The sequence below is a fragment of the Engystomops pustulosus genome, chromosome 11, assembly GCF_040894005.1.
Source record: "Engystomops pustulosus chromosome 11, aEngPut4.maternal, whole genome shotgun sequence".
Taxonomy (NCBI): domain Eukaryota; kingdom Metazoa; phylum Chordata; class Amphibia; order Anura; family Leptodactylidae; genus Engystomops; species Engystomops pustulosus.
In genome coordinates this window covers 13164781-13180696 of record NC_092421.1, presented here as the reverse complement: position 1 = coordinate 13180696, position 15916 = coordinate 13164781, and the positions used below count along the sequence as shown (strand labels likewise).

The window sequence follows — 15916 nt, the reverse complement described above, 5'->3', positions numbered from 1 at the left end:
AGTGGGGGGGGGGGTAGGGGGGGGGGGGGGTTGAAAATTGTATGATATTTTGATTTACTGTGTTGTGATGAATTATGTAATACTGTTAAGTATGTTATTTGTGTATTTTGTGAAACTAAATAAAAAGTATATAAAAAAAAATGTTGCTCATGAATTTGTAAAATCTTTAAACTGCAACTTTGTGTAGCCAAAATTCTATGATAGTGTTGTGGGGGGTAGTGCCGAGCTGTGCTCATCACCTATGCTCAATAGCCGATTCTGTGGTATCTGCTTGTAGCTTTACAGTGTAGAGTTTACCTTCTAGTGAGACTTCACCAGTCTAGATGTGTCAGTCTATTGTGGGGCTCACTAACCATTTGGTATAATGGGAAGTTTTGTTTTAATATGGATTAAAAAAAATATAAAATTTTGGCTTTTTTTTTTACGTCTGAGGTGTTAATCAGTTTCTTTCATCTGAATAGTTACTAGCGCCAGTTTCCTCCTTATGTTTCAGGAGGACACTTTTTCCAGAAAACTAGTCTAGGTGTGCACTCACTGAGATTGTAAAAATGCTGCCAGAAGGCTTCCATCCATTTCTGAAGTTCTTCTTTGCTGTCAGCGGAGAATATTTTTGCTAGCGCCTCTCCAGACACCAGGTTGAGAACTGTAAAACTGTTAGTTCTTTTCTTGGAGTCTCTCTCCACTGCACGGATCCTCGTTTCCTGAAAAGAAATAAAATGTCAAAGTTTCAAATAGTTTATTGAAAAAAAAAAAATAAAAAAAAAAAAAAAGACAAAAATGTCTATATCATTACACAAGAAAAACAAGAGGGCGGGTTTACACAATGCAGATTGCTTTCCAGGGCAAAAATAAACGAGTAAAATCCACAGAGATTCATGGAATGGAACATGGGATTTATTTTATTTTCTTCAGTACAGGCGGTCCCCTACTTAAGGACACCCGACTTACAAACAACCCATAGTTACAGACAGACCCCTCTGACCTCCGGTGACCTCTCTGGATGCTTTACTATAGTCCCAGACTGCAATGATCAGATGTAATGTGTCTGTAATGAAGCTTTATTGATAATCATTGGACCCATCACAGCAAAAAATGTTTAAACTCCAATTGTCACTGGGGCAAAAAAAATTTTTTGTCTGGATCTACAATTATAAAATATACAGTTTCGACTTACATACAAATTCAACTTAAGAACAAACCTCCGGACCCTATCTTGTACGTAACCCGGGGACTGCTTATATATACAAATATTCACATAGATTTTTTTGCCATTCATTTGTACAGCCTTTACAACTGCAGCAGATTGCTAGCGCATTCTGTGACATGTAAACCCGCGTTTAACAGAAATAGAACAGAATAGAACAATAGAATACTTCAGCTAAGAGGGGGTTAATTGTAGCAGCATTGGTTCACAATGAAAAATGTCAAAACTAATGAGCACACGGCACCCTCCTTTTCTGGTGTGGTTCCCCTCATTATGTCTGTGTAATGTCCACCGGCTTCTCAGACTGCTCCCCCCCTACTCCTCGCTGGGTTCGGCTGGAAGTTCAGGGGTCACCGGATTCACTTCATTCACTGACTGGCCTCCTTGTAAAGGAAGTGATCGTCCCATGCCGGAGGAGGCCACTGATTGGATGAAACAGGTCTCCTGAACTTCTGCTTGGGCGCAGTGCTGAAACCAGAAAGTGACGCAGGAACTTGGTGCTAAAGAGGCTGGGTTTTTGTTTTATTTTTACTTTTCTTTACCCCGGCCTGCTCTTAATAATATTTTTTAAATAACTAACTATCTTGAGGGAGGAGAAAAATGTAAAAACCTGAAGATTTCAGTGTGACTTTTTGCAGGGAGGGACGTATGTTGTAAGTGAGGGGGAGATTCAGTGGGGAAGGGGGATGTATGTCGTCAGTGAGTGGAAGCGTGAATGTCGTCAGTGGGGGAGGGGTGTGCGTTGTCAGTGAGTGGAAGCGTGAATGTTGTCAGTGGGGGGAAGGGGTGTGTGTTGTCAGTGAGTGGAAGCGTGAATGTTGTCAGTGGGGGGAGGGGTGTGTGTTGTCAGTGAGTGGAAGCTTGGATGTTGTCAGTGGGGGAGGGGTGTGTGTTGTCAGTGAGTGGAAGCGTGAATGTTGTCAGTGGGGGGAGGGGTGTGTGTTGTCAGTGAGTGGAAGCTTGGATGTTGTCAGTGGGGGAGGGGTGTGTGTTGTCAGTGAGTGGAAGCGTGAATGTTGTCAGTGGGGGGAGGGGTGTGTGTTGTTAGTGAGTGGAAGCTTGAAGGTTGTCAGTGGGGGGAGGGGTGTGTGTTGTCAGTGAGTGGAAGCTTGAATGTTGTCAGTGGGGGAGGGGTGTGTGTTGTCAGTGAGTGGAAGCTTGAATGTTGTCAGTGGGGGAGGGGTGTGTGTTGTCAGTGAGTGGAAGCTTGAATGTTGTCAGTGGGGGAGGGGTGTGTGTTGTCAGTGAGTGGAAGCTTGAATGTTGTCAGTGGGGGAGGGGTGTGTGTTGTCAGTGAGCGGAAGCTTGAATGTTGTCAGTTAGTGGAAGCTTGGATGTTGTCAGTGGAAAAGGGCAAGTGCGGCATTCAGAGCAGATTTGCTTTGTTTTGGATTTTTTGCTTCATTCACTGTACCACAAAAATATTTAATCTTTATTCTATGGATCACTACAATTACAGGGATACCCAATTTATCAAAATTTGTATATATTTGTAAAATTTTACTAACGAAAAACTGATGCAGAGGAAACCTCATTTGTTTTACTGGGTGGCAAGTCACTGCTGCCTGTGCAGTGCTATTACGTCAAGTGCCGGAAAGGGGTTAAAGAGAAAATGAAAAAGTATAAGTCTGTCCCAGAAGTTGAAACTTTTGTATACAGAAAGCAACAGAGACTATAAATATAATGAACGCATTTAGTTTTGTGATTAACAAAAAATTACTAAATGGATACAGTTTACCTTGTTAACAGGAATGGTCATAGTGGGTTCGATTTTAGCCTCAATTTCCTCTGGTGTGTAATAACAATAAAGGTTCCCACCTTTCAGCACACAGTACAGTCTTATCCAACTAGGAACATCACCAACCATTTCCTGCATGAAAGAATGACACATTAAATTACTGAAAGGGGGGGGGGGGTATGGGAAGAGCTGCAATACACAAAAGCACCAAGAGAAAGTCATTGAGTGAATTATCCAGTAATGGTTTAGAAACAAGCTCTTACCTGCTGGTTAAGAAATCCAGAAATAACTTCATCTGTCATACACGTAGGTTGTGCAATCAAATGGCAGCAAACATTGCCGTACAACGGAAGCCAAAAAGAAGAATCTTCTGCAGATGACAAAACAAAAAATGGCATTTATTATAGTATATTGTTTTATAAAACAAACAGAAATAGAGTTTATTTCTAAATTGTAACACAAGTGTAATAAGACCCAATAACTGTGTCCTGCATTGTGCCCCAGGGATCACGTAATAAGTCCCACAATCGCTGAAGCTACTTCCTTAACCCCTTAAGGACGCAGCCTGTTTGCAGGTTAAGGCTCGCAACTTTTTTTTGAAATTTGACCAGTGTCTCTTCCTGTGGTAATAACTTTTCAACGCTTTAAGATATCTCTGTGATTTTGAGATTGTTTTCTCGTGAGACATTGTAGTTTATGTTAGTAGTGTCATTTCGGTGATCCGTTCCTTTTTTGGGGGGTAAAAATTCAAAAATTTAGGAAAAATTTGAAAAAAATGACTATTTTCAAAGTTTCAAATGTTATAATTTTTAGACAAAAAGTGATTCCACAAATTTTTTTTGATAGAAACCTTTTGCCATTGGTCTTCTTTTTATATCCATAATTTGTTTTACGTTTCCATTATTTTTATGGATGTGAGAAGGTTTGAAGTTTTAGTAGCAACTTCTCAGATTTTCTTGCAATTTGAAAAATGCGAACTTTTTGGTGATCAATTCAGTTTGGAAGAGCCCTATAAAGGCTTATGTACTATATACCCCCACAAGTAACACCATTTTATGAACCTAACATCTCAACCTATTCAAATCAGCATTTAAGAAGTCTGTTAACCCTTTAATTATTTTTCCGGAAGCATATGAAAATGGAGTGGAAATTTTGAAATTTCAATTTTTGATTTCAATCTTTCCAATTTAGCCCTAAAATGGATACATTCAGAAGGAATTTGAGGTAAATATATATTCCTAATTTCTTGCCCTGCTTCTTCCGAGTATGGCAATACCAGACATGTGGATGTCAGCTGCTGGTTCCCCGCACAGCGATGTCCAGAACAGAGTTAGCGATACTGGGAATTTGGAAGGCCAATTTGGCTGCAAATATTTTGTGGTGCCACAGTGTAATTGAAGAGCCCCTGAAGTAAAAGTACAATAGAAACCCCCCAAAATGTCACCATTTCGGAAACTAGACCCCTCAAAGAATTTATCGGTGGTTGTGTTGAGCATTTTAACCCCCAACACGCTGGTCAAAATTGAATGCAAAGTAAATGGTGCAGAGTAAAAATTGCGTTTTTATCTCAAAAATGTCATTTTAGTGCCTCATATACTGTGCCCAACCCGTGCCACTTTAGACAAACACCCCAAAAATCATTCTGCGGGTTGTCCTGAGTACAGCAATACCACACATGTGCCAATAATTTACAGGCTGGGCACACGGCAGGGGTCAGGAAGAAAGAAGCACAATTTAGGTTTTCAAGCTTCGTTTTCACTAGATTGGTAATGGGGGGTACCCCCGAGGTACCAGTACAATAGAAACCCCCAAGTAGTGAACCCATTTTGGAAAGGGCACCCCTCAAAGAATGTATGTAGGCTTGTATGAGCATTTTAACCCCTAAGGTGCTGGCTCAAATGTAATACAAAGTGAGTAGTGCAGAGAAACAATTGTATTGCAATTTATCAAATATGCCATTGAAGTGACAAAAGTATTTTGCCCAACTCATGCCACTGGGGAAAAACACATCAAAAATCATTCTGCGGGTTACCCCGGTTAGGGCAATACCCCATAGGAGGCAATAATCTGTAGGATGGAGACACGGCAGGGCTCAAAAGGGAATAACATGTTGGAGCACAGACATTGTACATTTTTTTTTTCTTTTTGTCATCATGAAAGATTTGTAGATGCCAATAGGGGCCAGTACAGTAGAAACCCCTAAGAACTGACCCTATTTTGGAAACTACACCCCTCCATGAATTAATCTAGGGGTATAGTTAGCATTTTAACCCCACAGGTGGACCCCTGAAAAAGTGCATAATGGATAGTGCATAGTAAAAAATATCCATTATGTCATTTTGTGCCCAGCTGCTGCCATGGGAGACAAACACCCTAAAAATCATGATGCATGTTTTCCCGGGTAAAGCATACGGGACAGTAATCTACAGGCTGGGCACATGGCAGGGCTTAGAAGGGAAGGTGCGGCATGCGGCATTATGTATAAGCTGTGCGTCAGGGTAACAACAGGGTACTCTAAAAATCCAGGGGTGTGTGATAAATTCGGAAGCAATCTTTCATACATAACCCTGGTTTTTCTGGGCATGTCTCACAGTGATGAATGGTGTCCCTCCGAATGCCATTTTTGGAGCACACCCTGCACCTCTTTTGTGACCTTCCCTTGCTGGCTGTTTGGGGAACTACTCCTGGAAAGTGCTGCCCTGGTACAATACGTGATGTGGCCTCACTTCCAGATGTGCTAGCACTCCCCCCTTCCTGGTCTCCAAAAAGAAAGTACTTTATAACCACCTCTTGAAATTCCAGGAAAGTTCCCCTCTGGCCGGCATATCGATGCAGCACATAAGCATTATACAATGTCATCTGCATGATGTGCACGGCCAGCTTCTTGTACCACACCCTCGACTTCCGCATGGCATTGTACGGCTGAAGCACCTGGTCAGACAAGTCCACCCCTCCCATGTATTTGTTATAATCTAAAATACAGTCTGGCTTGGGGGCTTCTGTACTGGCACCTCGTACTGGGACAGGGGTGGTGGTGTGCTCATGTATTGTGGTTAATACAAGGACCTCTCTCTTGTCCTTGTACTTCACACACAATACAGAGTCGCTGCATAGTGCCCTGCTTTCGTGCCTTTTAAGTTTTTGCCCAAGCAGCGACTTAGGGAGACCTCTCTGATTTCTGCGTACAGTGCCGCATGCCGCAGTATTTCTGGAAGTGAGGCACTTGAACAGGGTGGTGCTGGTGTAGAAATTGTCCAAGTAGATGTGGTAGCCCTGGTCCAGCAGTGGGTGCACTAAATCCCACACTATCTTCCCTGTAACACCCAGGAAGGGGGGGCATTCTGGGGGCACTATAGTGGAGTCCTTCCCTTCATATATCCTAAACTTGTATGTGTACCCTGATGAACTTTCGCACAGCTTATACATCTTCACACCATATCTTGCCCTCTTATTGGGCAGGTACTGGCGGAATTGAAGTCTCCCTTTGAATTGTACCAGGGACTCGTCTATGCTCACATGTTTGGCGGGGGTATATGCCTGGGCAAACTTGGCACTAAAATGATCTAATATGGGCCTGACCTTAAATAACCGATCATAACTGGGGTCACCTCTGGGTGGGCACTGTGTGTTGTCAGTGTAGTGCAAAAACTTATGGATGCCTTCAAAGCGCATCCTGCTCATTGCCATGCGGAACATGGGGGTGTGGTACAGTATGTCTGTGCTCCAGTAGTCCCTGATTGAAGGCTTCTTTACTATCCCCATGAGGAGTATTATGCCCCAATACTTGTGCATCTCTGCTGCAGTGACAGGGGTCCACCTGTAGGGTTGTGAATAAAAGGACGTGGGGTTTTGGGCAATATGTTGTGCAGCGTAGAGATTTGTCTGAAATATAATAATATTCAGCAGCGCCTCATCAAAAAAAAACTTAAAAAAGTCCACAGCTCTGAGCCCTGTCGTGTCAAAGTTAATTCCAGGATGGCCCGTAAAGTCAGGGACCTGAGGGGTATAATTATCTGGGGCTACCCATGTGGGGTCAGTGGAAGCCCCGGGCGCTTCTCCTGCAGAAGCCCCGGGCGCTTCTCCTGCAGAAGCCCCGGGCGCTTCTCCTGCAGAAGCCCCGGGCGCTTCTCCTGCAGAAGCCCCGGGCGCTTCTCCTGCAGAAGCCCCGGGCGCTTCTCCTGCAGAAGCCCCGGGCGCTTCTCCTGCAGAAGCCCCGGGCGCTTCTCCTGCAGAAGCCCCGGGCGCTTCTCCTGCAGAAGCCCCGGGCGCTTCTCCTGCAGAAGCCCCGGGCGCTTCTCCTGCAGAAGCCCCGGGCGCTTCTCCTGCAGAAGCCCCGGGCGCTTCTCCTGCAGAAGCCCCGGGCGCTTCTCCTGCAGAAGCCCCGGGCGCTTCTCCTGCAGAAGCCCCGGGCGCTTCTCCTGCAGAAGCCCCGGGCGCTTCTCCTGCAGAAGCCCCGGGCGCTTCTCCTGCAGAAGCCCCGGGCGCTTCTCCTGCAGAAGCCCCGGGCGCTTCTCCTGCAGAAGCCCCGGGCGCTTCTCCTGCAGAAGCCCCGGGCGCTTCTCCTGCAGAAGCCCCGGGCGCTTCTCCTGCAGAAGCCCCGGGCGCTTCTCCTGCAGAAGCCCCGGGCGCTTCTCCTGCAGAAGCCCCGGGCGCTTCTCCTGCAGAAGCCCCGGGCGCTTCTCCTGCAGAAGCCCCGGGCGCTTCTCCTGCAGAAGCCCCGGGCGCTTCTCCTGCAGAAGCCCCGGGCGCTTCTCCTGCAGAAGCCCCGGGCGCTTCTCCTGCAGAAGCCCCGGGCGCTTCTCCTGCAGAAGCCCCGGGCGCTTCTCCTGCAGAAGCCCCGGGCGCTTCTCCTGCAGAAGCCCCGGGCGCTTCTCCTGCAGAAGCCCCGGGCGCTTCTCCTGCAGAAGCCCCGGGCGCTTCTCCTGCAGAAGCCCCGGGCGCTTCTCCTGCAGAAGCCCCGGGCGCTTCTCCTGCAGAAGCCCCGGGCGCTTCTCCTGCAGAAGCCCCGGGCGCTTCTCCTGCAGAAGCCCCGGGCGCTTCTCCTGCAGAAGCCCCGGGCGCTTCTCCTGCAGAAGCCCCGGGCGCTTCTCCTGCAGAAGCCCCGGGCGCTTCTCCTGCAGAAGCCCCGGGCGCTTCTCCTGCAGAAGCCCCGGGCGCTTCTCCTGCAGAAGCCCCGGGCGCTTCTCCTGCAGAAGCCCCGGGCGCTTCTCCTGCAGAAGCCCCGGGCGCTTCTCCTGCAGAAGCCCCGGGCGCTTCTCCTGCAGAAGCCCCGGGCGCTTCTCCTGCAGAAGCCCCGGGCGCTTCTCCTGCAGAAGCCCCGGGCGCTTCTCCTGCAGAAGCCCCGGGCGCTTCTCCTGCAGAAGCCCCGGGCGCTTCTCCTGCAGAAGCCCCGGGCGCTTCTCCTGCAGAAGCCCCGGGCGCTTCTCCTGCAGAAGCCCCGGGCGCTTCTCCTGCAGAAGCCCCGGGCGCTTCTCCTGCAGAAGCCCCGGGCGCTTCTCCTGCAGAAGCCCCGGGCGCTTCTCCTGCAGAAGCCCCGGGCGCTTCTCCTGCAGAAGCCCCGGGCGCTTCTCCTGCAGAAGCCCCGGGCGCTTCTCCTGCAGAAGCCCCGGGCGCTTCTCCTGCAGAAGCCCCGGGCGCTTCTCCTGCAGAAGCCCCGGGCGCTTCTCCTGCAGAAGCCCCGGGCGCTTCTCCTGCAGAAGCCCCGGGCGCTTCTCCTGCAGAAGCCCCGGGCGCTTCTCCTGCAGAAGCCCCGGGCGCTTCTCCTGCAGAAGCCCCGGGCGCTTCTCCTGCAGAAGCCCCGGGCGCTTCTCCTGCAGAAGCCCCGGGCGCTTCTCCTGCAGAAGCCCCGGGCGCTTCTCCTGCAGAAGCCCCGGGCGCTTCTCCTGCAGAAGCCCCGGGCGCTTCTCCTGCAGAAGCCCCGGGCGCTTCTCCTGCAGAAGCCCCGGGCGCTTCTCCTGCAGAAGCCCCGGGCGCTTCTCCTGCAGAAGCCCCGGGCGCTTCTCCTGCAGAAGCCCCGGGCGCTTCTCCTGCAGAAGCCCCGGGCGCTTCTCCTGCAGAAGCCCCGGGCGCTTCTCCTGCAGAAGCCCCGGGCGCTTCTCCTGCAGAAGCCCCGGGCGCTTCTCCTGCAGAAGCCCCGGGCGCTTCTCCTGCAGAAGCCCCGGGCGCTTCTCCTGCAGAAGCCCCGGGCGCTTCTCCTGCAGAAGCCCCGGGCGCTTCTCCTGCAGAAGCCCCGGGCGCTTCTCCTGCAGAAGCCCCGGGCGCTTCTCCTGCAGAAGCCCCGGGCGCTTCTCCTGCAGAAGCCCCGGGCGCTTCTCCTGCAGAAGCCCCGGGCGCTTCTCCTGCAGAAGCCCCGGGCGCTTCTCCTGCAGAAGCCCCGGGCGCTTCTCCTGCAGAAGCCCCGGGCGCTTCTCCTGCAGAAGCCCCGGGCGCTTCTCCTGCAGAAGCCCCGGGCGCTTCTCCTGCAGAAGCCCCGGGCGCTTCTCCTGCAGAAGCCCCGGGCGCTTCTCCTGCAGAAGCCCCGGGCGCTTCTCCTGCAGAAGCCCCGGGCGCTTCTCCTGCAGAAGCCCCGGGCGCTTCTCCTGCAGAAGCCCCGGGCGCTTCTCCTGCAGAAGCCCCGGGCGCTTCTCCTGCAGAAGCCCCGGGCGCTTCTCCTGCAGAAGCCCCGGGCGCTTCTCCTGCAGAAGCCCCGGGCGCTTCTCCTGCAGAAGCCCCGGGCGCTTCTCCTGCAGAAGCCCCGGGCGCTTCTCCTGCAGAAGCCCCGGGCGCTTCTCCTGCAGAAGCCCCGGGCGCTTCTCCTGCAGAAGCCCCGGGCGCTTCTCCTGCAGAAGCCCCGGGCGCTTCTCCTGCAGAAGCCCCGGGCGCTTCTCCTGCAGAAGCCCCGGGCGCTTCTCCTGCAGAAGCCCCGGGCGCTTCTCCTGCAGAAGCCCCGGGCGCTTCTCCTGCAGAAGTCCCGGGCGCTTCTCCTGCAGAAGTCCCAGGCACTTCTCCTGCAGAAGTCCCAGGCACTTCTCCTGCAGAAGTCCCTGGAACCCTACGGCGCCTTCTTGGGGGTCCTTCCAGGTCACTGGAAGATGAGCAGGAGGATGATGATAAGTAAAAGGGACCATCATCCCCACTAGCTGACTCGGTGTCAGAGGCAAGCATGTTATATGCCTCCAACACGGTGTATGTCTTCTGAGACATTGCACACAAAAAAATAGAGAACTAGAAAAATTAGATAATGTGCACCAAACTACACGGATAAACTGTCTAGCAGGCACACAAAAAAAAAATATATAATGCACACCAAACTACACGGACAAGCCGCACAGATGGCACACACAAAAAATAATGTGCACTAAACTACACGGACAAGCCGCACAGATAGCACACAAAAAAAAAAAAAAAAAGAGAATGCACACCAAACCACACGGATCAGCCGCACAGATGGCACACAAAAAATAATGCGCACTAAACTACACGGACAAGCCGCACAGATAGCACACAAAAAAAATAATGTGCACTAAACTACACGGACAAGCCGCACAGATAGCACACAAAAAAAATAATGCGCACTAAACTACACGGACAAGCCGCACAGATAGCACACAAAAAAAATAATGCGCACTAAACTACACGGACAAGCCGCACAGATAGCACACAAAAAAAATAATGCGCACTAAACTACACGGACAAGCCGCACAGATAGCACACAAAAAAAATAATGCGCACTAAACTACACGGACAAGCCGCACAGATAGCACACAAAAAATAATGCGCACTAAACTACACGGACAAGCCGCACAAATAGCACACAAAAAAAAAGATAATGCACACCAAACCACACGGACCAGCCGCACAGATGGCACACACAAAAAGTAGCTACGTACGGGTACACCTACGGCACTCTGGAAAAAAATATTACCAGGCACCGAAAAAAAACCTATGTGCACCGCGCAAAAAGGCGCTACAAATGCACCTAGCTTGCCCTAAGACAAACTAGCTACCGCTAAGACTGCTAAAGATTCTGTGCAGCGCTATTCACACGGCGCACTGAAAAGTGCGTCCAGTGCAGAACAACGCTAACACAGCGCACTGAAAAGTGTGTTTGGGTTCAGAAGGGACAGACAGGGAAAAACGGAAGACACGTGGGATCACACAAGGCGATCACACAGGGAACACACAGGACACAGGAAAAAACAGATAGGGATGGGAATTTGTAGGGAACAATAGGGATCAGATAAGGATCAGAACACTATTGATAGTGTAAAAGTGTATTTTGGTGCACACAGTAACGCTCTCTCCTCTCTCCAGCGATACCAAACCAAAATGGTGCCGCTGGAGGAAGAGGAAAGGGCTAAAAGCACGTTTTTTAGCCCAAAATCACTGTAATTGGCCAGTCAGGTTTGACTGGCCAATCACGGCGATCGGCGGGCGGGACCAATTTGATTGGTCGGGTGACGGAGACAGGAACTCCTCCTGCCTCTGTCACCCAATTCTCGTCCCGATGTCACCACGTCGCGAGACGTGGTGACAATTCTAAAATCCTATGCGCTCGCGCCGTAGCTGTACTGCGCTGAGCGCTAATCGTCGGAAGCTGCGCAGTACAGCTACGGCGCGGAGCGCTAAGGTGTTAAAAGGATTTGTCCAACTGTTTATGTAATGAAAAGTTTAAAAATTTTCCAATATACTTTTTGTATCAATTCCTCACGGCTTTCTAGATCTCGGTTTGTTGTCATTCGACTGGAAGCTTCATTGTTTACTTCCTCTGGAAACAAACCAGTTTTGAAAAAACATCCGTTTTTGACCGTTTTGGATCGTTTACCATGTGTTTGGCTGCTTACAACCTGTTTATATGTTATGATAATTGGGGAAAACGGTCAAAAACGGATGAGTTTTAAAAATGCATGCGTTTTTAACCAGACTGAAAACGTGTTCTTACAAATGCACCAAAAACACCGTGTGTGGCATCACCCTTATGCTCATGTGATGTCACACAGGTGCACGGCTCATATCTCTGCTCATGCGATGTCACACAGGTGCACGGCTCATATCTCTGCTCATGCGATGTCACACAGGTGCACGGCTCATATCTCTGCTCATGCGATGTCACACAGGTGCACGGCTCATCTCTCTGCTCATGCGATGCCACACAGGTGCACGGCTCATCTCTCTGCTCATGCGATGCCACACAGGTGCACGGCTCATCTCTCTGCTCATGCGATGCCACACAGGTGCACGGCTCATCTCTCTGCTCATGCGATGCCACACAGGTGCACGGCTCACATCTCTGCTCATGCGATGTCACACAGGTGCACGGCTCATCTCTCTGCTCATGCGATGTCACACAGGTGCACGGCTCATCTCTCTGCTCATGCGATGTCACACAGGTGCACGGCTCATATCTCTGCTCATGCGATGTCACACAGGTGCACGGCTCATATCTCTGCTCATGCGATGTCACACAGGTGCACGGCTCATATCTCTGCTCATGCGATGTCACACAGGTGCACGGCTCACATCTCTGCTCATGTGATGTCACACAGGTGCACGGCTCATACCTCTGCTCATGTGATGTCACACAGGTGCACGGCTCATATCTCTGCTCATGCCCGGTCACACAGGTGCACGGCTCATTATATCGCAGTGTGTAATCAGAGCTGTGTGCTATAACGAGCCATGCACCTGTGTGACATCACATGACTATGGACCTATCCACTGGAAGTAAATAAGGAATCTCTTTACAGAATGACAGCAAGCAGAGATCTAGAAAACCGCAACAAATTGATATAAAATTTCCCAATATACTTTGTGTAATAATTCATTACACAAGCAATTATTTGCCAAAAGTGAACAAGCATAACCTGTGTTTTAATGTATAATTCCCTCTCAATGCAGCTTTTAGTGCCAGTGTCATCACAGGGCTTGAATACAGAACAATAGCGACGATTAATAACAGTACTAGAGGATATTGATGGATGCTGCACATTTATTCATAAAGTTGTAGGAATAAGAGTAGATCAGCGCAAAATATTCTCAGCTATGAGTAAAAGATATGGCAGAATTGTCAAATTTTATGGAGGAAAACACAAAAATTTGCCAAAATAGTATAATAATCAGGAGTGGAAGCAGCTCCTCTTAAATGTGTATATCTGTGAAAAGGCTTACCATGTCCAGTTACAGTCAGGGTATGAGTTCTGAAGCTATCCTCCACACTATCCAGCGTGAATGTTATATGGGCCAGAAGGTTGTATTTTGCTCCCCTAAAGAGATACAAACGAAACAGACAAGTTATCCATTACCTCTACTGCTTATTCACCTAACTCTGACTCTTGTCCAAAAAAGTAATTTTATAGGGCTTATTCACAACGACCATGTGACAGCTGCACTTCACAGATCAAACATTGCCCAGGAACAGAACTCCATGCAATATAGTTATACGTTAGTACCAAGCCACATAAGAAAAATCTATAAAATAGGTCACCAATATCAATAGGAGTATTGTATTGCAGTATATCATATGAGCAATAAAGACCCCCTATGGTCCAAGTATCCTAGAGGGCCTTAAATAAACAAATCATTTATATGTAACTATAGAGGGCCTTGAAAAAAAAAAATTAGATAATAATTATAAGTATTTATACGCATGAGCCGCTTGTACAGGCGTTAATGTGACCTTTGGAGCCCAGAGTAAAAGCCGTAAAGACTAAGCTCAAAAGAAAATATAATTTTTTTGTCAATTATACCACATTTGAATTTTTATTTCCTCTGGCTTTCCATTGTGCCACTAGAAAGTACAACTTGGAAATTGAGGAGTAAAAAAAATCCAAATCCTAATGTAAAAATCCAAAGAAAAAGAGATGCAGAGTAACACAGGGTAAAAACGTTGACAACCGTTTTAAAGCCAAACTTCCTTATTTTTAAAGGAAACCTACCATTTGATTTGATGCAAACATACCTTGAGAATGCTGTAGCTACACTGATGCAGGATCATATCTTGGTTAATCCCTGAGCTGAGTGGTTTTGCTGAAAAAACTATTATACCATTCAGGACCTTGGGAAAGCTGGGTCAGACTGGCTTACACATTACACGGGAGCTTGGAATTGCAAATGGCTGCTACGTTAAGAATATCTAAGCATGACTAGTCATGACTAGAAACTCTCCTGCTATGAGAAGCTGCAAAGCAAGCGCCAGAGCAGATATAGAAGCCACAGAGCTTCATTATCAAAACGTTATGTCTGTTTTATCAGCAAAACCACTCAGCTCAGGGATTAACCAAGATATGATCCTGCATCAGTGTAGCTACAGCCTTCTCAAGGTATGTTTGCCTCATACTGCATCAAATAGGTAGGTTTCCTTTAAATAAAAGTTCAGAAAATGTATTGCCTAAACAAGCATCTATGAAGTGCCATCACATCAGGGTGATGCCACACATGGCGTTTTGAACCCGTTTTTGGTCCGTTTTTTGGAAAAAGGAATGAGTTTTTTGAAAATGCATCAGTTTTTGACCAAGATAATTAAGATAATTGGTAAAACCTGTCAAAAACTGGTGCATTTTTTAACGGACAGCTTAAAAACAGACCAAATATGGGTTCAAAAACGCCACGTGTGGCATCACCCTAAAAGCCCTGCTGAAGATTTATATTAGATGAACACTACATAACATTAATGGCCCTAAATGGGTTGTTTGGACGCCTCCTCCCAAAACATTATTTCCCTATTTCATTGAAAGTTTATAAATACTTAATACTATTAGAAAAACATTTGCTAAAGCTGAAATATATTAATGCAAAAATATTTCTGAAAATCTAATACATAAAAGGTTGTTATAATCCTCAGTTCTGCTTCAACTAATTAAAACATCTATAATGAAGCTTTTCTTTCCTTCCAAGATTCCATACATTGTTTGCGATGTAGCTACAAAGACACAGTGACCGCATAGATGTGTGTTAATAGTAATCAACGTTGCAAGCAAAAAAACTCACGGCATGTGAGGATTTGAGAACAAAAAGGCTTCTGGCTCCGATTCTTCAAGTTCTGAATTCAATTTCTTCCCTGCAGATTTCCCAATTGAGTTTCTAAGCTTCCGCGCAAGTTTCTTGGGAGTGTTTGCTATGGACGATTCCTCCAAGCCGCAGCTATAGACTTCCAGCTTTAATTGAAAGTCTGGCCTGGCTTCAGTGCTGCAAAAGCAAGGAAACATCTGTTGTGCTGTAAATTCATAACTCACAATGAAAAGATGTGTATTTTACACTAACGCAGAAGAGATGCACTGCGCCGTAAGAATTAAACTTACATATTGCATATTAATGAAGATGAACGGGAGCATAAAAGACATGAAAAAAATACATACCGTATTTTCCGGGCCATTAGGCGCACCGGACTATAAGGCGCATCAGTACTAAACGCCTTATATATGGAATAATTCCATATATAAGGCGCACCGAACTATAAGGCGCAGGGTCGGGGGCGTGGCGGAGGTCCGGGGGCGTGGCAGAGCGGAGACCGACCGGAGCGGAGACCGGAGAGGTGAGCCAGAAAGGGGGTCTCTTCAGGTGGAGGATGGCAGCGGACCCTACTTACATAGATCCCCGCTACCGGAGACAGCAGATCTCCAGCGGGAACTGCAGACCACGCGGCAGAAGTTGGTTTGCGCTAGCCTGTTGTTCGTGCCGCGTGGTCTGCAGTTCCCGCCGGAGATCTGCTGTCTCCGGTAGCGGGGACCTATGTAAGTAGGGTCCGCTGCTCTCCTCCGCAGTGCCTGTGACATCGCACAGGCCGCTGCCTGACTGATCACATAGAAGACATGCAGGGGCGCCAGAAAGATGAGTTTTGATTTTTTTTTTTTTTTTTATTGATTCAAGTATAAGCCGAGTTTGGGGTTTTGAGCAAAATTTTTGTGCTGAAAAACTCGGCTTTTACGGAATCTAAATTTCTATCAATTTCGATCAATGTTAAAAGCTAAATTTTTATATAGTATGGATCAAAATTAAAC

General features: G+C 48.0%; 1 protein-coding gene across 1 annotated transcript in view; it reads right to left on the bottom strand.

Moving 5' to 3' along the window:
- Positions 1–15916, bottom strand: part of RTKN2 (rhotekin 2) — a 62815-nt gene that overhangs the window by 12445 nt on the left and 34454 nt on the right. Inside the window, exons 6-10 of the mRNA XM_072130023.1 lie at positions 14907–15104; positions 13089–13183; positions 3206–3312; positions 2943–3074; positions 536–701 (exon numbers count right to left, since the gene is read on the bottom strand). Of these exons, the coding sequence (XP_071986124.1) occupies positions 536–701; positions 2943–3074; positions 3206–3312; positions 13089–13183; positions 14907–15104 (698 nt within the window). The remainder of the gene's footprint in view (positions 1–535; positions 702–2942; positions 3075–3205; positions 3313–13088; positions 13184–14906; positions 15105–15916) is intronic.